This window comes from Microtus oregoni, unplaced genomic scaffold (genome assembly GCF_018167655.1).
Source record: "Microtus oregoni isolate MIOR12 unplaced genomic scaffold, Mior012 000008F_ref0000371, whole genome shotgun sequence".
NCBI classification, from domain to species: Eukaryota; Metazoa; Chordata; class Mammalia; order Rodentia; family Cricetidae; genus Microtus; species Microtus oregoni.
The window spans coordinates 13,583,460-13,608,066 of record NW_024543067.1 but is presented as its reverse complement, the minus strand read 5'-3'; the positions used below and the strand labels follow the sequence as shown (position 1 = coordinate 13,608,066).

At 43.1% G+C, this 24,607-nt stretch overlaps 1 protein-coding gene across 1 annotated transcript in view; it reads left to right on the top strand.

The window, feature by feature from the left end:
* Positions 1–24,607, top strand: part of Tox (thymocyte selection associated high mobility group box) — a 276,136-nt gene that overhangs the window by 162,908 nt on the left and 88,621 nt on the right. The window contains exon 3 of the mRNA XM_041657265.1: positions 390–632. Coding sequence (XP_041513199.1) covers positions 390–632 — 243 coding nt within the window. The remainder of the gene's footprint in view (positions 1–389; positions 633–24,607) is intronic.

The window sequence follows — 24,607 nt, the reverse complement described above, 5'->3', positions numbered from 1 at the left end:
GGAGTCTAATGAAACATGTTTGATCAAACAATTTTATAAATTGCCACAATTCTCAGGGGGAAAAAAGGTATTCAGTTAGATTAATACTCTAAAAAATTTGAATGGAATTATTGAAATCTGGTTGAGTTCAACTTCCTAGGAAAACAAAGCCACATAACAGAGGCAGGTTTTAGACCAAAAGAGGATGTCTCAAGAGCAGAGGAAGTAACACTGGCATCTTCTTCCATACATAAGAGACACAAAGCACCAGGGTGATCCCAATGTTTGAATATCTTAGCCAAATCTGTAATGCTTCTGGTAGGTATCACCAGAGGGCCACTGTGCCCCTGCGCTTGACAGTAGTGACCAAGTGGATGCTAACAGCCGTCTGTGTAACTCCTGTCTTTCAGTCCTACCCTGGCCCAAGTCTGGAAAGTGAAGACTTTAACATTCCACCCATCACACCTCCTTCCCTTCCCGACCACTCTCTGGTGCACCTGAATGAGGTGGAGTCGGGGTACCACTCCCTCTGTCACCCCATGAACCACAACGGCCTGCTCCCGTTCCATCCGCAAAACATGGACCTGCCAGAGATCACCGTGTCCAACATGCTGGGCCAGGACGGCACACTGCTCACCAACTCCATCTCTGTGGTAAGAATGGGCATGTCTAGCTGTGCTGGGCTTGGGTGGCACAGGAAATGCAAGGGAAAGCTCCATGCAAGGGTCTTTAAATCGTGTTAACGGCCTTCTAAAACCAGGGAGAGGTTTGAGCGACAGCAATGGTCTCTGCAGATCTTGCAAATTTCTAAAGATATTTTTTTAATTTTTTTTACATTGAAATCAGTGAATTGCTTGTGTAACCTCTCATATTTGTCAAAGTTCCAAATACTGTTGATGATGCTGTTAGGAAAAAATGGCTTGCAAGATTCCAGATAAAAGGTCACTATCGGCGGTATAGCTTCTGGGCTTATGTTGGGTTCCTAGCAACAAGTGAGATGCCTGCGTCCTCTGGGCAGTGCCCGATGTCAGCCTCAATTTTGTTATTTGCTCTCTGAGGTTCTACATGTTTGCTTTGAAGAGTAGCAAGGACGCAGTTGTTTTGTTTCTGCTTTGGAAGTGGAATTCTATTGATTGAAATGGTCTCCATCAAGATGTCTCAGCCAGCGGGGCATTCTGTTACTTTAAAGTGTCCAAAGATGAAAATCTTACCCTCTAGAAATTAGCAAAAAGTCGATTCCCAGGCCCTCCTATGAAGTCCAGACTTCCGTATTTCTAAGGAGCATCTCATAATTGAGAAACACTGGCTTATCAAAAAGGACCTCATTCTGATTTTTGATGTCGTCTACAAACATAATTTTGGTCTACACTCCTAGAAGTGGGAACAAGGGAGGTCATTGGTGTTGCAGCCTGGGGAAAACAGGGCACCAAGCCTACCTCATAGGTTAACAGTGACGTTTCATTCATGTTCCCGGGCTTTCGTTGGTTGACCAGTTAGCAATCCTGTCAGCACAGGGTCACAAGGAACAAGCTGAGAATCTTGTTTCTGAGTTCTTAAAGAGTGTTCCCTACCACCGTTCCCCCATGTGTGTAGAAATGTCTCTGTGTTGTGTGGCTTCACGGGAATTCTTCTGGTAAACATGAGTGTAAGGGGATTCGGATGGCTGACAGGATAGTCGAAAGAAACCCCAACAGGGCTTTTCTGGAAAACCTAACACCACACAGTGGACAGGACTGAATCCAGCCTCTATAGACACAGCTAAGAGGGGAAAACTCAATTGTGGTATTGTCAGAAGTGAGAAACATTACCATCACCAGACTGTCTACATGATATTCCTCCTAAAAATTGAAGTTGAATACTTAAAAATGCATGCATATATGTAAATCTGAAGAAATGTGTGCCAACATAATCATCATCTTTTAAAAAATTTAAGTATGGACTAATTTATTTTTATGAGTGTACGTGTTTCCCTCCATAAATGTCTGTATATCATGTGTATGAAATTCCCAAGGAGACCAGAAGAGGGCATCAGATCCCCTGTGCCTGGAGTTATATGAACAATTTTATTTCTTTTGATTTTATAATCTTGACATAGATTGCATGTACCTGGTGGCCACCATCTTATGCAGTATTGATAAAGTAAGTGATTGCAGGCAAAACCTGGAAGAACTTTGCTGGGATAACAGTGAGGACAAAGATGGGGTGGGGGCTAGGACACCATGACTGCATCATCCCCAAGTAGATATGGATCTCAAGATGAGCAGCTGCTTATAAGCCCCCATTTTAATTATTAAAAAAACAAAAACCAAGGATCACTTTCTTTGGAAAAGACAAGATGTTAAGGCTGTCTGTTCATACATCATCATACTTCCTGACAACAACCAAAAAACTCTTTCCTAGGAATGTAGCTCCGGCCCATAGGGTCGCAGCCCACCACACTGTTCAGCATCATGCAGGGGCATGTGCTCAGCTGTGGATCACAGAGGACCTCCACCCACACCTACCCAAAGTCCATGCAGCAGCTAGAAAATTCACGGGAAAAATAAACGACAAAAGCATGCATACAGTTCAACATCACACATGTGAATACACGTGGCAGAGCATCACAGAGACCCCTGTGTAGTCCACAAACATGTGCCAGCTCGAAAATTCACTTTAAAATCAAGTGAAGAAGCCACAGAACTTCAGTGGGGTTTCCATGCCTGGAAAGGTGTTCACGTGTAAGGGAAGCTTGGGTTAAGGTCACAATAGCTGCAGGGCTCAGATGACATGTGCTCCGCAAGCCTGTTCCTGTGAGATTCTTTTGGAGGGGTTAAAAAATGTGTGGAAGGGGGGAAAAATTCAGAGTGAAAATCCTAGAAATTTAATGTTCCTTTGGAGATCTCTCAAGATCTCCTCCAACAGCGACACAGCTTATAAGAGCCGACATGTGCAGATTCTCAGGGAGGAATTTGCTGTGAGTTTTGGAAATCTGATGACTGGGAGCCACACAGGGCGGTTTAGAGAAGAATCAACTAGCCCCAACTGTATTTTCCAGATGTAAGTTCACGGAACCTGCTGCTCTTGCAGCCGTGATCCCAACTTTGTATTAGCGTTTTCCCATTCCAGAACTTTAGTATTTGAATGAAGGAAGGAGACGGAAATACTTTAGTTCTTATTCAGAAATTGTATATATTTTAGATATTGTTATGCTCACTGTAAATACATTAATATATATCATATACATTACTGTTTGAAATGTTATAATGCATAATCTTTAGTGAGAACGTATCTTAAAGTTAAATTTTTCTCTTTATATATTTTGTTTCTAATTGCTACTGGCAACAGAAGTGCCAATCTCGCTGTTAATAAGAGTTTCCTACAGTTATCTAACATGTTAGACACAAAACATTTAGTTCATAGCTAAAATATATATATCTTTAGGAAGCATTATTGTACCGGTTTTACCAATGAAAAGTGGGGGCTTCGAGTTCTTCAGGGGGTTCTCAATGGCTCAGCTGATAAAGATTCTTGGTTCATCTTCTGGGAAAGTGGGGACAACGGGTCTTACCTTGTGGGGTTAAAGGAATCTGACAGATTGCTGGGACCACTCACTGGCTGGCAACACTTAGGATGCATTATGTAAGCACTGCTTAGATAAAATGGTTTTCCCAAGTCTCTGCCCATGTGACTCTTTCAGGGCAGTTAAAAAGTTAGAGTGAAGACTTTTCTAAGAGTTATTTATACTTTGATCCTGAATCTTTTTCTGTCAAAAAGACAGAAGCAAGCCGGCTGTTCACTAAAGGCGTCTTCCCTTGCTTGGAGTACTCTTGTACATCACTGCAATAACATCGCCATCCTTGAGCTGAATTGCCTCAGTTCAGATCCTGGGGCTTCCACCTTAATGCTGTGCAACCCCAAGCCACTTAAATAATCTTTCTGTGCTCTCGCATCCTCACCTATCACACGGCTGTAGCTGACTGTGATACTCCAGCATCCTCACCTATCACACGGCTGTAGCTGACTGGTACTCCAGCATCCTCACCTATCACACGGCTGTAGCTGACTGGTACTCCAGCATCCTCACCTATCACACGGCTGTAGCTGACTGGTACTCCAGCATCCTCACCTATCACACAGCTGTAGCTGACAGTGGTACTCCAGCATCCTCACCTACCACACGGCTGTAGCTGACTGGTACTCCAGCATCCTCACCTATCACACGGCTGTAGCTGACTGTGATACTCCAGCATCCTCACCTATCACACGGCTGTAGCTGACTGGTACTCCAGCATCCTCACCTACCACACGGCTGTAGCTGACTGGTACTCCAGCATCCTCACCTACCACACGGCTGTAGCTGACTGGTACTCCAGCATCCTCACCTATCACACGGCTGTAGCTGACTGGTACTCCAGCATCCTCACCTACCACACGGCTGTAGCTGACTGGTACTCCAGCATCCTCACCTACCACACGGCTGTAGCTGACTGGTACTCCAGCATCCTCACCTACCACACGGCTGTAGCTGACTGGTACTCCAGCATCCTCACCTACCACACGGCTGTAGCTGACTGGTACTCCAGCATCCTCACCTACCACACGGCTGTAGCTGACTGGTACTCCAGCATCCTCACCTATCACACGGCTGTAGCTGACTGGTACTCCAGCATCCTCACCTGTCACACGGCTGTAGCTGACTGGTACTCCAGCATCCTCACCTATCACACGGCTGTAACTGACTGATACCCCAGCATCCTCACCCATTGCATGGCTTTAACTGGGTATGGTAGACCAGGGCTGTAGGCCCAAGTGCTTCTGAGGCTGAGAATAAAGAATGATGTATAACCAAAAGTGTGGGGCCAGCCCGAGCAATGCAGTGACACCTCATCTTCTAAAACAATAGGCATAAAATTAGAAGGACATAAATATAATATCGAATCCCATAGTGTGGTAATTATTAAGGTAATCATTAATCATTATGGTAGGTTATAACCGTTAAATGGTACCTGGTTCACAATAGGTTTAAGTCTGTTCTACCAAAATGCCTTTCAATGTATAAACTTTTTCACCAGAGTAGAAAATGTATATTGCCTTCTATAATTTTCCAAAGTAATATACAGGGTACAGCACACAAAAGGTGAAGGTTCAGCCTTCCCAAATTTTCCTCCATTATTTCTGTATTGAAAACTCTTGCCTGTGCTATGTTATGGTCCCCTGGGACTCCTTAGCCAGTAGTTATTCAGAGCTCCAGCAACAACTTAGGCTTTGGCACTCCTAAAATGCTTACATATTCTTGAAGTCTGCCTGTTCCAAGAACAGGCTATAAAGCACATAAATTTCTGTAGAACACACTGGTTGGTGGGCGTCAATTAATTCTCATTCTCTACGCTCACATTCAGCAGCCACTCAAGACCCAATAGGCAAGGGCTCCAGTTCCTCAAAAGTCCTCTGAGATGGTTCCATGGTGGGGATCTAATCCGCCTGCACTTCCTGAGAAGTGTGTCTGGTTGGAGATGCAGTAGGGCGGGTGGGACCCCCAGCAAGTCCTCCTGTTCTTCACACCAACAGGGGTAGATTTGCCCAGCGGCACAAGCTCAGATCCCTAGAGCTGAGAAGGGCAACGCTAAGGCAATAAGGCAGAGTTTGCCTCATGTTTCACTTAGATCCGTTTCTTATAAAAAGCATCCTTGAACAAAAGTTCCTCTCCCCAAGGCAGAAACCCGCTAGTGGATGATGGAGGGTCGGAACCCTTCCAGGCTGCCAGTTTTCTGATTCTTACTGAGACCATACACCCTTTGTGCAGACTCTTAAGAGCCACTAGACTAAATTAGCTATTTGTCTTCTTGCTGTGGCATAATACCTGGCAAGCACAGTTGAAATGGGGAATAGCTGATTTTGGCTCACAGTTTGAGAATACAGTCCCCCATGGTGAAGATTGTGCGGCCCTAGGCACCTGATGATCCAGTCACAATGTATCCAGACAGGAAACAGAGAAATGTGGGTGCTCAGCTGTGTCTTTCTTTCCATTTGGTCCAGGACCCAAGCCAATAGGATGATGCCACTCACATTTAGGATGTGTCTTCCCACCTCAGCTCACTCTAGAAACTCTATGACAGATCCTCCTGGAACAGTGGTTCTCAGCCTGTGGGTCGCCACCACTTTGGGAGTTCATACAACAGATATTCACATTACGATTCATAGCAATAGCACAATTACAGCTATGATGTAGTAATGAAATAATTTGCTAGTTGGCAGTCACCACAGCATGAAGAACTGTGTTAAAGGGTTGCAGCTTTAGGAAGGCTGTGCACCACACTGGCCTTAAAGTTTATCGTCTAGATGACTCTGGATTTTGTAGAGTTTTGAATGTCAGGATTGAACATACCAGTTACTTAATGACTCTTCTTTCCTGTTGCTTCTTCCTTTCCTTTGTTGAGCTTCTGACAGACTCTTACAGGGTAGCCCAGGCTACCCTTGAACTTGAAGTCTGCCTTTCCAAGTAGCGAGATAGCAGGTGCGTCCCCATTGTACCTGGTCACTTTTTCTTACTGTGGCTTTGGCCATCTCAGTTTTAAGTGTTTCCCTCAGAGGTCAATTAGTTGTAAAGATATTGAACAGGGGCTAATGCCATTTCTCTCTTACAACAAAGGAGGTGATGGCTCAATGGTTAGTTGCTCTTCCAGAAGAAGGACCCAGGTTTGATCCTCTGCACCCACATGATCCATCAAACCTGTCAGTAACTACAGTCTCCATGCGATCCAGTGCCTTCTTCGGGGTTCCATGGGCACTACACGCCTATGGTACACAGACATACAGGAAGGCAAAACACCCATACACGTAACATGAATAAAAATATTTTTTAAAGAAGCAATGTTGTTTTGTGTAGATAGATGAGGTTTTCTTGTTGTTGGAAGGAAACCAGAAAGCTAGTTTGGAAGAAGGAAAAATAAGACCATGCCCCAGTCAATATTCATGACTTCAGAAAAATCCTTTGATTTCTGCAAATTAAAACCAAGCGCCCCTCTTTGGCTCCTCACCCCAATAGCAGTCACTGCTGAGCTTAATCACGGATTGGTGGATGGGAAAAAGGCCACCTTGTATAAAGTCATCCCGGCTGCTCGGCCTGGCCTATATGTGGCAACCGCTTGTTCTTTGTGCACTCAACAGAAGCCCTTTCATGCAAAGAAAAACCGTGCAAAGTTTTCAAATGGCCTCACAGAAAGGATCCGTTTAGAAGCCGGGCTTTGTGGAGTGTGGTTTCTAATGGCACATTATAGAAATTTACAATGAGAAAAGCAACAAAGGAGATTTCAGTTTCTTTGAATGCTTCAAATTTCAAGTTCTGGAGCTTAAAATGGAAAAAAAAGATGTTAAAAGGCAATAAAATTGGGGGGTTTATTTCCCAAATGCCTCCTTTTTTTTCCAGGCAACAAAAGCCAGCATAATGTATATACTCAGATTTATTGTCATTGGTAGCATGCAGACATGGCACACTTTGCATTCAAAGGCCACTGTACCACTGTTTTGACAACCATCACTTCAGTAGGTACCATACAAAACTCATGAAACGGAAGCAAGAGCGCTCCTCTGGGCCCATGGGGAGCGCCGTACATCAAGTAGTTCAGATGCATGCGAACAGCATGAGCCTCTAAGATGTTGCCATTATGGGAAGGACCACTGATGTACTGAATAATGCAGCTTTCAAGGCCAAGCAGAAAGATGTGATTACAGACAATTTGCTGTTTTTTAAAAAATAAATATTTTCAAAAATCTTGAGGTATTTTCTTTCATGTAATGCATGAAGTCTGTAGCATGAACAGAGCTGAAGACATACGAGCAAAGACGGGACTGGTTGTGTCGCCCATGGCCTTATAGAGTAATGGATGCATCCGTTTAAAATGGAGGGGATGTCAGAGAGGCTGATTTCTTTCTCTAAAAAATACAAGAAGGGCAATAAAAAGAAATGAAGCTACCATGACAGGAGAAAAAAACATACAGATAATTATTCAGAATTATGCCATAATTTGCCAAAATTATTGATTGCCATATGCCCACACAGAAGAATTATTCTTTTTCAGTATCACAGAATAGAGAGTAAACAGTCTTCTAAAGTTCTTTAAGACCATGGGAAAAATGGCTGCCTTTTTGTTCTCATATTTGACCATGCTTAAGGAATAAGTGAGATTGTGTGGGGGGTTTTGTTTTTTTTTTCCTTTTCTTATTTGTTTTTGTGTTTGGTAAATTCCTAATAAGACCTAATAATTCCTAATAAAACCTAAAAATTCCTAATAAGTGTTTAAATATTAAGCTCTACGCTCTTCCACTGTTCAGAGCAGAGCATTTTGGATGTGGAACTGATAAGCAGTTCTATGGCTTCACTATGCTAATGATTTGGGCTATCTTTTAGTGTTAGGATAAAATATTCCAAGCTAGGGCTGTCATTGCTAGTATCTGGGAAAGGAGCCAATTGAGAAACAACACTTCCCTTTGTAGACCAAGCAATCAAAGTCAAATTTCACTGGGGTACAGGCCTTGCCCATTTTCTAAGTTTCTGGAACTCACATTAATCCGCACTTCGCTCTCATGTAGTAGGAGTCAAATGACTGTAAAATGAGTTACTTGATCTTCTGTGAGAAACGGGGGACTACTCACTTCAGCCTGTTCAGTCTAGGCAGCCGTCAACCGAAGCCAGTTGAGATGTGTGGTTTCCTAGCCAAGAGCCAAGATTCCACAGCTTTCTTGGTAGCTTGTTTGTGTTTGATTAACCTTGTAACACTATGTTAAATTGCAGTAAGAGATTTAGGGTCCTTCCAGGGAATGCCTATTAAAGTTAGCCCAAAATCTCCTAGTGCAGTTTATGCCTGCTCCGTGGGCTCTCCCCATCGGAACGCTTTGAGAGCAGGTGAGTCCAAATAGCTGACATTTATTAAGTCTCTCTGGTAGTTGAGTTTTGCCTATGCCAAGTAAGTCCCATTTCTTGAACTGTTCCTCAAAGGTCATTGTGTTTCAACCTGTAAATCGAATTAGCTTCCTTTTTCATGATTGTTTTCCTTTTAATATTTATAATCCTAAAGAATACTGGCAACAATAGAAGGCAGACTTACAGAGATTGGAGAATAATTTTTGAATTTTTTAAATTGTCCTCTGCCTCCTTGTGGATTTTCTCCAGGGTCTTTAATAGCATCCCTGATTGCTAATGTTTTTACTTTATTCATCCATCGCTCCTAGTTGCATGCAGTGTCTTTTGCAGCCTTGGTATCTAGCCAGCAATTTTCCATCTTGTGTTTGTGTAACTCATTTTGCATCCTAAAGGCAAACATCTGGGAGGGCCTTCATAGGGCTGTTCTTCATGGCATTCCCGTTCACACCCTCCCCTCACTGGGCATCCATTAGTTAAATAGCCCTTAGCGAAAGAAGAGGAAAGAAAATGGGGCTACGGAATTACAATGGACAAACAGATTTCCAAATAGGCCACTAAAAAGGAACTGCCAGACTTGAACCAAGCTTCTGCTTCTTCCCTGGATCCTTCAAACTGTTGTAGAATGCTTTCTGGGGTTGTTAGATGGGGAAGGCAGCAGAGAATCGGGATCGCAATTAGCTAAGTACAAGAAACAGAACAGATCTATGAGCCCAAGTGTAGCTCAGTGATAGAACGTGTGCTTAGATGACTTAAGACCCTGGGCTAAAAACCCAGCGAACCCATGGGGGTGTATGTGGAGGTTCTGCATGGCTATGTAATTCTGTTAGTTGTGCCCGCTTCTAGAACTGGGCTCCTGACGTGCTTGTTTACTGTTTCTAGTCCAAGAAATGATCCTGTCTCTAGCCCTCTCAAATAATAGCAATACCAGTCAGCAATGTGTAACCCTCTTGTATCGCAGATTGCTTCTCTGCGTCTATAACTGTGCTGAGCAGATCTTAGGAAATACCCTGCCCTTCGCCCCTAGCCCCTATCACTAATCAAGAAGATACCCACAGGCTTGTCTGCAGTCCAGTTTGGGGGAGGCATTTCCTCAAATTGAGAGGCCCTCTTCCCAAATGACTCTAGCTTTTGTCAAGTTGACAAACAGACAAGGATAAAGTCCTAGCACAGCTATTTCCAGCTAAGCGTGTGACTGAACCCAAAGGTTCCCATTGGAAAACTGTGCTTCTCCCCCAGGTACCTACAGGACTATCCCTACTTTTGGTGAGGTTCCACATGTGGTCTTTGCCTCAGCAGTCACTTGGGACCTGTCTATAAGAGGCAATTTAGTCTTTATAAATGATACAAATATTCTTTTTGTTTATTCAATTTTGTTTCATTTTGTAGATCAATGCTGGCCTCAAACTCAGATCCTCCCACCTCAGCCTTCCAAGCTATGAGCTGCAGGCATGTGCCATCCTGCTCGGCTCCAACAGTCCAGGTTTTAGATACACTGACAGCATGCATCATGGGGGCTAAACACATTTAATTAAGCTGGTTTTAGCCCTAAACATAAACTCAGTTTTGTCGTCTTAATCGGCTACTGCTAGTTATTCTAACTCATAGTACAATTAAATTGATGCATTTGTCAATTAATTACAGCATCTATTGATCCTCCTTTTTAGATAAATACTTTTATTTTCTGAGGAGAGAGATCGCCTTATGAAGAAATATTATCTATAAAATTACGACTTCAGAAGGAACTCATTTCTCTCAGTGTCTCAGGCAAGGACAGAAATAGGAATGTAGAAGATGCCCGTATTTGAGAGATTTGCCTGTATGACCAATGTTTGGTTTATTTCCAAAGAATCCTGCCTTTGACTCCCCATTTGCTTGGTTTGTTCAAGTGGATTATTAGCATTAAGACATTGCATTATCAACCTGTTTTCTCATGGAGTCATGGAAGAATTATTCTAAAATGGGCTTCAGGAGAACAGTAAAAAAGTCTCCTTTCAAAGCCCCACTTCCTCCAATGTACATTGACTATTCTTACCCGAACACCCGGGAGGATTTTAAGAGTAGGTTTGCTTTTCTATTACAGTTTTCATTTTTTTAGTTTCCACTTTAATTTTCCTTTTCTTCTAGTCTGAAAGCTACAAGTTCTCTGATGTGGACAAGTGTACTGTGGGAACATGATAATCTTTATCTTTGGCCCTCGGCCATTTGTGTTCTAACTCTGCCCGCAGCGGTACATGCCGCACTGAGGGAAGCACAAAGAGCTGCTAGGAGTGCATATTTGTTTGCATCACAAGGATATTAGATCTGACTCTCATGGTTTTGATCCTTTAAAATGATGCAGACACTGTAGTCATCCGGAAAACAGAGTCTTTTTTCCCTTTGCCTAATACGTGTAGTGGACATCGTGATAAACATGTAGTCTTGAAATCAATAGTCGAACATCCCTGAGTTTAATTATTGTACAAATTCCCTAGGGAAATAGAAGTCCTGTTTAAACAGAAAACACTAATCTTCTTTTCAAAATTCAGATTTTCATTCTGGCTTTGATAAGCAAGATACTTTAACAAAACATGTTACATTTGAAAAGCATTATTCTTCAGGATTTCGGGGAGTTTTGTTTTCTGTAAGACGACCCCACATAATTTTTAATAAAAAATTACCCAACCCTGAAAACATATTAGACTGTGAAAAAACATCTCCTATCTTGTATTTCAGTTGTCTATCTAATCACATTCTCTACCAAACAGCAGATATGACTAATGGTTTCTAAGCAGAGCAAGGGCCTCCCTTCACACACTGAAACTAGCGGTTTCCTTGAATGAAACAAGCCTGCCCTTCTCTGGATGGTGACTTCTTAAAGATTCTTGCTAAAGATGCTATTCTGCCAAGGCTATCAAAAATTAAACCAAGCAGGCCTAGAGATGCAGGCCTGGACTCCAGACACAGTTCAGAAGGCAGAGGCAGGAGCTATCAGGAGGCTATGGAGTCTTTAGCATGTGAGACTTTGTGAAAGAGTAAGTCAGAGGGACGTAGCCTTGAAGGTGGATATTGGGTCCCTAGCACTTGCTGTCCCTCATGGTCACCAGAAGGAGAGCTTCCACCTCTGCCGCATACCCCATACTTCTCCTCCAGAGGCATACGGGCAACACAACTATGAGGTCAGAAGCCACAATAAGTTTCTTCCCTGTATAAGTTGGTTCTTCTGCTATTTGTTACAGTGACTGGTGGACAGTTATCTGGCTAACATAGCAAGTCTGGCCAGATGTGAGTCTACAGATTCCTTATAAATCACCCTACCCGACCCCTGTTCACACCAGGTAGTAGGTGATGTGACCTTTATCCTGCCCCAGGGGAACAGGATGTATCCTAGGCAGGGTAGTTGGGCCAGTGTTTATGTCCTCAGCATATATACCATGACAGGGCCTGGCTTCACACATGGTAGCCATGTGCTGGGTTTGCATTTAGTCTTGAGAAAGAGTCCTGATGACATTGGTCCTTTGGCTGCTCAAACTGAGCTAAACACGCCAGCCCACACGCCACCCATAGTTCTGCCTTCACATGGGTTTTCTTTAAACAACCTCGCACTCCTTTGACATTGCTGAAGCAATGAGTGTGTAGGAAAAGCAGTCCAATACTCCACAGAGACAAAGGGGTGTGCGCGGAGCTCTGCCTGGGTTCTGGACAAATCACATGGTTTTGCTGAATCTCAGTTCCTCTGTCTGTTGAAGAAGTGGAGGAGGCGTGACAATAATAATATTCAGGCTGCTCTGCGGCGATGGGAATTGAGATGTAAGAACAGGATCTCTGATGTTTCCAGGCCTAGGTGCCCTCTCTATGCCATGTACAATGCATCAACATTGCAACTGAGGTCCTTTGACCACACACCCAGTGACTGGAACTGTCCTGGTCGGAAGGAAGATAGTGCCATCTCCAATAGCAGCAGACTCTGCTCACAGACAAGGTCTCCTGTAGCTAGGCCTCAGACCAGGAACTGGGCTGGCACCCAGCGCCACATAGCTGTATTTGACCAACCTTTGAAGGACTACTTCCCTTCCATCGTACTGTAAGAAATTTCATAAGGAAGGCATCTAAATTTTTTTCAAAAGCAAAAGGAAGGAAACTCCAGGTAGCTTGCCAATAATTCTGCTACTTATTCTGCTATGTTCTTATCAATTAGAGTTTTCTCAGAAATTCGAATACTATATGCAGCAGGGAATTGATAAAATGTGAAAGAGTGTTCTAAGAATGACCTCAACCAAATAGTCTTCCTTTCTGAGCAGTGATGTATATGTGAATGGAATCTTAAAATCAAGTATTTCCCAAGGGCTCAGGACATCCCTGATATGGAATGTCAGTCCCCAGAAGATAACCATGCAAATGGGCTGCTGACCTCCTCCTCTCTTGTATGTCCCCACTCTATATGTATATGGACGACATATCCCGGGCAATATGTTCCCACACGAGCACCGTTCCACTGATATCGCCACACAGAACAGAAACTGTCTGCCTGCCAAGGCTATGATTAGGAGGAACCCTAGGGTCTGGACACCTCAGGTTTTGAGAGATGTTCACAGTAATTGAAATCAAGGTCAGCTCAGATACTAAGCAGACTGCAGGAATCTCTTTTTTTTTTTTCTGTTTTTGGAGGAATCTCTTGAGTAGGCTCTGGTCTCCCTTGGATACTGGGAGATCCACATGATGAAGGCATTCCATTCCAAGAACAGAATCTGTGCCGATTCAGAGTAGCAACTTCTACCAGGCACCATGGCGATGCATGTGGGCAGGTGAGGGTTATATATAAGACATGATAAAAATATGGACCATGGGAGAGCAAATCCTCAAACATGGAGGAACTCGCTTCAAATCATAAGTGGCATCTGGTCAGAGCCTGCTCACTGCCGCTGTGTGCCAATTGCGGTGGTGCGTGCTGCATTCTTAGCCGAGAAAGGAGGAATGCTGTGACGTGTAAGCCATTGTGGACTGCTGAGTGAGGCCCTGTCCCATAAACAATAAAATTAAGTTGAAGTTAAAAGACAGGCTAATGCTCACCAAAATGACAGCATAAAGCCAGGTGCCATTAACTGTGGAAAATCTGCTTCTCAATAGAATTTAAAAGATGCTTCTCAGCACGGATGCAGAGACTTCTCCATGGTTCAAGATGTTTTTCACCAACTCCGATGACCAGAGTCCAATCCCAAAAGCCCATGTGGTAGAAGGAAAGAAAAGACTCCCACAAATTTTCCTGAGCTTCATATTCAGGCCATGGCATGTGCATGCACCCCATACCAACCCCCCCCCACACACACACACACTGGTGATGAAGGGAGGGAGGGAGGGAGGAAGGGAGGGAGGGAGGGAGTGAGGGAGGGAGGGAGAGAAGGGGCAGAAGGGAGAGGTGGGGAAATCTTTTAAAAACCGTTAGTGCAGATACAAATGTTCTGAAAATTCAAAAGAATGCTATTGAGATTCTTTATGCCTGAAGATATAGAATCCCAAACTTAGCAGAATGGGGGAATGCTGCTACTTACAGTGGCCCCAAAGGCCCAGTGCCGAAGGTTTATGCACAGTTGCTGCTGCTCCTGGGAGGTAGTGGGGGCTTTACAAGGGTAGCTCATGGTGGAAGGAAGCTAGATTATTGAGATCATGTCCTTGAATGGATAATAGGAAATTGGTAACTTCCTGTCTCTCTCCCTTTGCCTCCTGCCTGGGGATGATCGGACACACTCCACTGTGAGCTCCTCCTGGACTTCAGTGTGTCACCACAGGTCCAACATCAAGGGGATCGACAACCATGGAATGAACCCTCTGAAGCCATTAACCAAAAGTAAAACTTCCCTTTATAAACTGATAGTCCGAGGCATTTTCCTGGCAAACAGTGTCCAAAACAACAACCATTATTCCGAGTGCTCAGAAGCATGAGCCCTCCCTGGGTTCAGAAAGCAGAGCAAGGTATTCCTGAGTCTCCTGTTTGAAAAGTGGGGGAAAGGTCTGGCATGTGGTACTTACCACCACCCCATTTTAATGAGGAGTAAATGAGATTATACATAGTAATTTACAAACGTGACGATTCATAAAAGCTGAAATTCTTCTACATATGAGAATTACACTGAAATAATTTGCACAGTAGTTTTTTAACCATATTTATTGGATTTTGGTGTTGTTAATTGAAACGATAACAGATTCAAATTTCCTGAATACATGAAGGATCCAGGGTTATTGAATGAAGCATTTGGATTAAACATAAGCTCTCTTCTGCTTTGTCATTAGAAGCTTAGATGGGGATAGGAAGGGGAACACCAGGTGAACAGGGCATGCTTCTTTGAAATTTCATTATTTCAGCACAGAAGAGGTCCTGGGCCTCACATTGTCTTATATCAGCATTTTATTGAGTATTTTTGCATTAGTGTTCATGAGGGAAATTGGTCTGTAATTCTCTGTCTTAGTTGTGACTTTGTGTGGTTTGGATATCAGGGGAACTAAGTGTAGTGCTTTCTCAAAAAATTGGGAATCAATCTACCTCAAGACCCAGCAATACCACTCTTAGGCATATACCCAAGGGATACATGCTCATACCACAAGGACATTTGCTCAGCTATGTTCATAGCAGCATTATTTGTAATAGCCAGAACCTGGGAACAACCTAGATGCCCCTCAACCGAAGAATGCATAAGGAAAATGTGGTACATTTACACAATGGAGTACAACTCAGTGTATTCCAATGACATCTTGAAATTTTCAGGCAAATGGATGGGACTAGAAAAAGCTATCCTGAGTAGGGTAACCCAGACCCAGAAAGACAAATACAATATGTACTTACTCATAAATCGATAATAGACATAAAGGGAAGGACAGCCCGCCTAAAGCTACAATCTCGGAGGCATTAAGTAACAAAGAGAACCCTAAGAGATACATACATGGATCCACCTAGGAAGGGGGAAAAAGACAAGCCCTCCTGAGTAAACTGGGGGTGCAGAGGGTAGGAGGGGAAGGGGAAGAGCAGAAAAGCAGTGGAGAAAAAAATGTATAAAAATCCTCTCGAAACAATTAAAATGAGAAAGACTTTTTTTTAAAAAGAAAAGAAAGACCAATTAGAAATCACACTACAGTTTTGCTTTTCAGATTTAAAATTTTTAAATTTCCTTAAATTAATCAAGGAAACTATACACTTGCACATTAAATGGAATAAAGATAAAAAAACCCTTTGACTTATATCCTGGAACAATCTTATAAAAACAAAAAACAAAATGTAAAAGGTGAAACTAGTCCACAAATACAAAGAAAGTATATATAGAGAGAACAACTAGGGGTTTCCTGAATAGTTCAGAAAAAAACAAACAAACAAATAAATAAAAAACAAATAACAAAAAAGGCATTAAATTTCCCTGGGCAATCTATCAAAATGTTGAGAAAATATGTTGGAAATGAGAAAATATCAAGCACCCATCGAGAGACAAATGCACGTAACTAAATCATGGATCACAGAAGGGTTCCCTCAGGCACCTCGGTGACAACTTCATGATGCATAAAATAGTGTATTCCTCCTATTACCGGTTATTGGATAAGCACCTCATGAACACAGGGCTGTACTATACAGGGGAGAAAGGATCTTGGCCAGAGGACCCTTGAGGATAAAATGAACAAAAAGAGAAAGTGATTAGAGTTATACCCACAAGAAAGCGATTAAACGTTTGAACAGGGAATAGGCCTGGTCACAGGTGCTTTTCCTTAACAATCATTGAGTTACCACTTTTAACAACAGTCCTATTGAGAGTGGTTAGGGTGTTCTGTTTCAAACCCTCTCTACTTCTGCTAGGTATAAACATATAGAGGTGAACCCAATTCATATTTACTGTGTATGCTGGAAATCTCTCCGTATATATTCTACAACTACACTATTACAGAATATACAGAAATAACACTGCTATCAATTACTGTAGTTGGAATTTTCTTTGGGCTACCAACCAACTCCCCAATAAAGACATGGAAACTTATTGTTAGTTATGAATGCTTGGCCTTAGCTTAGTCTTGTCCCACTAGCTCTTTTAACTCAATTGAACCTGTTTGTATTCATCTGTGTTTCACTTTGGGGTTTTTACCTTTCATTCTGTATGCCCCACCCCCTTTTCTGCCTCCTCCATGTCTGACTGACTGACTCCTGGCATCTTCCTGGCATCTCCTTTTCTTTCTTCCCAAGCCTAAATTCCTCCTCCTACTTACTCTCCCTGCCTGCAAGTCCCACCTATACCTCCCCCTTCACTCCTGGCCGGTCAGCTTTTTATTAGACCAATCAGGTGCCTTAGACAAGCAAGGTAAAATAACAATACATCCCCCCTTTACATACAGAAACAAATGCAACCCACCTTTACTTAGCTAAACCAATGTAACCCATCTTTGCAGAGTTAAACAAATATTCCACAATAAATTGTGAATTCAAGGAACTCATCAAGTATGTGCCATTTCTGACCACTTCCCATCTCAATCCGAAAGAGCAGGAATTTCCGAGAGCAGGGTCTTGGCTGGTGCACTGAGTTCTTTATTCAGAGCCCTCCCTTAGTGCTTTTAAGTGTAAAAGTTTCCAACATTGACTCCAAAACTGAACCCCATGTTTTTTCTTTTGGGGCTGCAACTCACAGTGACTAGGCAATTGGGTTGTGCTGTGGGTAATGCTGTTGTCCAAGTCAACACAGGATGAGAGAGAAGTGTGTACATTCTCATCAGGCTTACAGCTTGAATTGTCATGAGGGCAATGGAATTATGCCTCTGTAACTCCATAGGAGACACTGTGCTCCTGGTGGGGACACAAAACTTAACATGGGAATGGTTCCTGCTCTCAGATGCCTAATAAACAAACAAGGTATAGACTCGGAAGCTATAAAACAGGGTCGCTAAGATGGCTCAGTGGTCAAGAGCAGCTACTGTTCTCAATGAAAACTTGAGTTTAAGTGAATTTAATTCTCAGCACCCACGTCAGATTGCTTAAAACCACCTGTAACTCCAGCTCCAGGGGATCTGGCAACATCATCTAGATTCCATGGACTCTCACATGCACATATGCTTCAGCACACACACATACATACACATACATACATACATACATACACACACACATACATACACATGCATGCACGCACATACATACATACATACACACACATACATACACATGCATGCACGCACATACATACATACATACACACATACACACACACACACACATACTTCAAAAATAAAACAATATCAATACTTTAAATTATGGAACAGTTCAAACTGTGATGCAATGGAATTTAAAGTGTGGTTTGAGTAATCAGTAGAAGTCTTAATTAATGAAGTTAGGCTTTGAACAGGGTGGGGGAAAGGCATATTTGGTTACTGGCAGGAAGAAATGAAGAATCTATTTTGAAATGAGCAGGCTTCACTGAGTGAGGATGTGAAAAAATCGCCCTCCACTCCAACCCTCTGCCTGAAAACCTAGGACTCATCCCTTGTTCTTGGTTGCACCTCATTCCAGACAACTGGCTCAGGGCAAGCCCGCTGACCTCCAAACTGTGTGAACCAAACTGTGTGGAGTCTGGCTTCTTTGCCACCTTCTCTGTTCCCACCACAGGGCGAATCACCCTCTCCTTGGTGGGTTACGTCATAGTGCCCAAAGCTATCTACTCTTCTCACACGCCCCTTCCACAAAACATTGTCCGCCTATGTCTCTGTGACTGGCTCAGCTTGGATTACAATTGGCTTTCCTTTCTTGCACCCAGAACAAAGGAGTAAAATCTTCCATATTTCTCCATCTCTAGGCTCTTCTGGGTCCTCCCTTTAACCTCTAACCTGCTTTCACACCACCGTGTCGCCAAGAGGCACAGCAACCCTGACTTTCTGACTCCCGCCTCCCACCTGATGACATTTGTGTTTGCTCTTCCATTTTGGGAACAATTTGCCGAAGATCTTGACGTTTAGTTCTCACTCAAATGTCAGCCCTTGGAAACAGGAGTCTGCAGTGGCGCTTTGCCCCTGCCCTGCTGCTCGCTCATTGTCACAGTGCCCTCTTTATGATGCTGGTCGCCACTGTAAAGCGCGTACGGTAAGACTGAAGTGCAGAACTATCCGCCACTGGAAACGCTGATGCATGAGATGATGTGGTTTATCTAGAGCATGGTATTTGCCTCCCACTGTTCAATGGGAAGCCCCGTGACAGGTGAGATCTTGACTGTGTAACCATGAAGAGACCCCAGAGTTCGAAGAGACACTGCAGAGTCAGGGCCAAGGTACTGTTGAGTGACAAACATACTGAGTGTCGCTCTGAATGGATTAAAAGAGTCCTTGAAAATGGTTACTATAAGAAAACTCGTACCTTCTACTTCAGTAAAATGGATATCACAGAAGCAGGTGTGGGAGTTTTACATACACAACACACACAAACTGTGTGAAGATATTGATTTATAATAGTTCAGATATGTTTTTGTCCTTCCTTTCTCTCTTGTCTTACTTTTAAACTTCAATACTAAGGGCATAAAAGTAATACAACACTTAGGACTTCCCAAGACAGCCTACAGACACGCCTGCAGCACCAGGGAGCTTGTCTACAGATGGCACTAATTATCGCACTGTGAGTTTGTTTTTCTATGGTACCTGCATTTAGGAGGAACCTAAATAAAGCATGTTGTTATTTCCACCTCCATTCCTTATATGACAATGGATCACAGCATCTATATCTTTGTATAGCGGGCATTCAGGGACCAAACCACTGACACACAACTCTTCTTCCTGTTCCAAGGCATCTGGTGAGAGTTTGATCACAGGAATCTGGTCTATAGGGAAAGCTTTACTGCTGACTAGACTCACAGGGCACTTTGAAAGCAGAAGTGTTAATATGACTGTATCTGGCTAAATGCCTTTGAAAACTGAAGCCATGATCTTTAAGGTTCTAAAAGGAAGTTAGGAGCTACTCTAATTACCTGAGGTTTTATAATAAAAATTTCAAATTAATCGGTTTTGATGAGCTCTGGTAGACTGGCAAATGATTTTCATGAATATCTTCAAAATATATTGGAAAAAGTCAGAAAAAAGTCTTTTCCTTGCTTTTCTAACTTTGGCCCCTGGGAATTGCCTTGGAGAACAGTGCTGACTGAATGTTGAAAGGATTCATTTTGGAGTTGTTGGCCATGCTGGAATCATGGTGGATCAAAGCCTGCAGTAAGTCACCTGACTTCCTAACCCAAAGGCAGTCTAGTACATAGCTTTCTACTCACAGAAACAGATAGCTTTCTGATCACAACACTCTGTGTTTATTGATTTCTTGTCAGTAAATTTAGAAATTTATCATTTGAATTCACAAAAGAAGTGTTAGGAACACTTGGGTCCTCCTATCCATTCCTGTCCAGCTTCGTTGAATTCCTTTGTTGTTATTTATGGACATTTATGTGACTTTATTGTTATCTCAGGCTTAACGTCAATAGATCAGTAGTGAACACTCCAAAACTGACCATTTTAAATCAAGTAAACGGGAAATAAATTTTTGTTGTTATTTAAAAATTAAACCGAGCTAATGTGGCGTGCCGAGAACCCTGAGTCTCCGGCTGCATTTTCATTTGTGATCCCCGGGGTGCTGAGACCTCTCAATGAGGACCTCCTCATGGTTCCGCTTCCGTCTAGGCTCCTTGTCTCTCCACACAGCAGGATGTGTGCTCAGCAATGACTAGACAATCAGCTGCTGAGTCACCCATCTGTGAGTCACAGATGTGTCTCTACAAGGATCCGTGCAATCTTATCTCAAAGGGATGACTAATGGGCTGAGAATAGCACGTGCTTTTTAAACTAGGCAGGTTTTTTTTAGACTTAGTAAACTTATATTGAATTCTTTCTATAGTCTCAGAAACTAAAAAGTAAAGGCTGGGATAATGGCTCAGTCAGTAGAGTGCTTGTCCCACAAGCAGAAGAACCTGAATCTGGTTCCCTAACACCCATGTGTGAGGGATCTACACCTAGGACCCTGGAACTAAGGGAGATGCTGGCCCTCCCTGTCTGCCCAGTCCAGCTGAATCAGTGAGCTCCAAGTTCAGAAAGAAACTCTGTCTCAAAATATATGGTAGAAAGTGATTGAGGAAGACACCCATTACCCACCTCTGGCGCCTCTGCTTGCACGGGTCCACTGTAACTCTCACCGAGGTGCTATACAACTTAGTACCCAGGCTGAAAATTCTTGACCTTGGCACAGTTGACATTTTGCATTGGGTAATTCATTCAGATTGAATAATCTCCATAAAAGGGGATGGAGGAGGGTATTGATTTTGCCTTGTAGGATCTTAGATAGGGTGCTGGCCTGAACCCATCAAACTTCACTCCGTAGGGATAAAAACAATCAATGTACTCTTCAGACTTTATGAAATGGCGTTGGGGCCAAAGTGCCTGCGAATGGAAACTTCTCTTCTGGAAAAAACATGTTATTCAGTGGGGACCAGAGTAGTCAGGGGGATGCACAGGCTGGCCCTAATAGGAGCTGGTAGGAACACATAGAAATTCTTGCTTATGTTCCATGTCTCTCAGGAACAAAAATAGGGTCAAATAATGAGGCTCATGTCTTAGTCCCTGTTCTACTGCTGTGAAGAGACACCATGGCCAAGACAGCTTCTACAAGAGAAAGCTTTTAATTAGAGGCTTGCTTGCAGTTTCAGAGGGTTAGTCCATTATCATCGTGGTGGGGAGCATGGCGGCAGGCAAGGAGCTGGGTAAGTGGTTGAAAGTTTTATCCTAATCCTCAAGCAGACAGACAGACAGATAAGAGAAGAAGAGAGAACAAAAAAGAGTTTGGCATGGACTTTTGAAACCTCAAAGCCTACTGCCAGGGACACACTTCCTCCAACAAGGCCACACCTTCTAATCCTTTTCAAATAGTGCCAATTAGTACTGGTAACTAAGCATTTAAATATGGGAGCCTATGGGAGACATTTTTATTCGAACTACCATGGCTCACTTAGAAAAGTTTTCACACCGCAGTCCAGTGCACAACTTCCTGAGGATAATCAAGAGTGCCTCAGGTTATACAATCAGTGAAGGAAGGGCTGGACGCGTACCAGCTGACACTCTCTGGGTTCTCCCCATCTTAGCTCATTGCTTCAGGTTCAAAGAGGCATAGCTATTGACAGTACAAGGCCCAAAACATGACCTTCACCGTTTTTTGTAGGTGACCGTTCTGGCAGTACCTATGCTGGTTTCCAAGGCTTGGTCAATGGCAGAGTGGTGAGGTGGGCCTCCCACCAGACAGGTCTTTCTGCTCCACTGAGCACACGCAACTCACTGCTCTGTTTCCTAGCACTCTAATAACTATCATGTGAGTTGTATTTTTCTTGAAAAGCGGCTAAGTGAACACTGACTTTGAGGCAGTGGTCGCTAAATTCTAAATTAAATAAGCCCAACGTGTGCTCTTGTCATGAGCACATAATAATTAAACAGTAAATATTTCTTGCATTTCGAGTAGAGCGTTGTAAAATGCCCATGTGATTTTAAGCATTGGTAATAAAAGTCCTTAGCACTCTACGCGTGTAGGGAGAATCTGCATGTGAGATACGAGTAAGGGAGCTGTGTTGCTCTTGGAACAGCGTGAGCAGTCTGTGCAATGTACATGGAAGAAGGGACACATCAAGGGGCCACCTAGAGCAGTAGGCAGCTCGAAGGTGACTTGACAGTGACCTCCAACGAAGACCCTGTGACGAGAGAGGAAGAACAAGGAGAAAATGGACCTTCCCTAACAACACCCATGCAGCTTGCATGTTCACCTCTCAGAAACATGGTCCTACAGCCTTGTGCTCTGAAATAATTATGACTTCCCACGTTTGCAGAAATAAAATACTGTCTGGTAAGCAATGCGAATGGAAGGATCAAGAAAGGGCAGAGAAACCAGCCAACCAGTTTCCATCGCATTGCATCATCCAGTGAGTGCAACAAATAATGAAACCTCACTAAGCCCCAGTTCCATGGATGTGGAGGAGAAGGAGACATTAGATTAAGGCCAAGGGATTGAGAACCCTGAATGTGGAGACAAGGCATTTGAGCTTGGTTTGTTCGTCAGTGGGGGGCGTGGGCAGCTTGTGATAAGAGAGATGAGGTCAGAGTTGTACAATTGACCTTTGTCTCCCTGGGGATTCATGTGTGAACATTAGCTCTAACATGAGGTTCATGTGTGACTGGAGAGAGAAGCCATACCTTAAGTCCCAACCTCAAGGAAAAGGATCATGCGAGCCACCACATGGGAGTGAAAAAGAGGAGTGTTCACTTCATATAAAAATGATAGTGGTATCTAGAAAGGAAGTCAGGAATCCCAGGCCATTTACCTTGCTGGGTCCAGGAGCATTCATGACCCAGAATCCATAGTAGTTTCAGAATCAACAGCATCTTGGACCTGATTCCACATATACCTATCAGCCCTACTCATATGTCTGGAACAGAAACTGCGAGTGTTGGGACATAACAGGCAATTGGCTACACACCCGATTTGAGGATCATTGTTCAAGAGTGAGTTCAGGTAAAATAAAAGCTATTTATATTTTAGGCCCAGAGAGAGTAGAACTAAATCCAAATGTAATCAAACTGCCCTTTAAAAGGGAAAGAAAAAAATGTGCTACCATTCTACACAAAGCACAGAATGGTCCTTGAGCCTGCCCATTACGATAGCTTCCAACCTACGTACACTCTAATTTCTAAAGCTTATCTAATTTTTCTAGCTGCATCGTTGTTGAAAATTCAAGGTTTGTGAAGATGAACGCCCCTCTTCCAATTGGAAGCGTTGTTGCTGAGTGCATTTGTATTTTGTGAGTCTTAATCATACTGGCATAGATTTTAAAAAGTATTTGTCCGGAACCTCTTACATGCATATGGTTTGGATGTGGGATTTTAGACCATTGGAGTACCTCTGACACCCCCAATTCAAAGCAGAGCACACTACATACTCTCTTACTCCTTCGACCAATGGGCTAATACAACTTAAGGGAGGGATGCTCTTTTTGACCCACAGAAAGGCTTCCTCTGCTTCACGCTTGTGGCTCAGGATGTGAGCTCTCAGCTTCCCGCTCTTGTGCCATTCCTGCTTCAAGCAATCCTGCTTCCCTACTGCTGTGGATGCTAACCCTCTAAGCCCAAGTCACCCATCCTTTCTCTATGCTGCTTTGGTCATGGTGTTTCATCATAGCAACAGAAAGGTAGCAAGCACATCTGTCTTCACTTGGTTATGCTAGCGTGGAATGATAGAATGATCTCTCGGGGGTCATCAAAGATGCTGGATTAAGTGGTCAGACTGGAGAAGAGTCCAGTCATGTCCTAAAACATCATGTGTGACCCCGTCATTTCCACAAACAATATTGCTGGAGCCTCTTTAAAACAATTTACTCAGTTTTTTTTTTTTAAAACTAGAAGCCTAGAACTTCAGTTCCCAGTGTGAGGTGCATATTTACCTTTATCATTCGTGTACATCCAGGTACAAATACAAGGAACAAATTAGCTAGTCTTTCATCTGAGTGGTCCTTCAAGTGGCAGAAGGCAGGTGTGTGTGATTTGCTGCATTGGTGTTTGGGACATGTCTATAGGTTGTTGTTTTTTGTTGTTGTTGTTGTTGTTGCTTGTTTAAGGCAAGGTATTATTATGTCACCCAGGCTGACCTTGAACTTGTGATGAGCCTCCTGTCTCAGCCTCCCAAATGCCAGGTTTATAAGCATACATCACTATATCCACCATTTTCACTGGTTC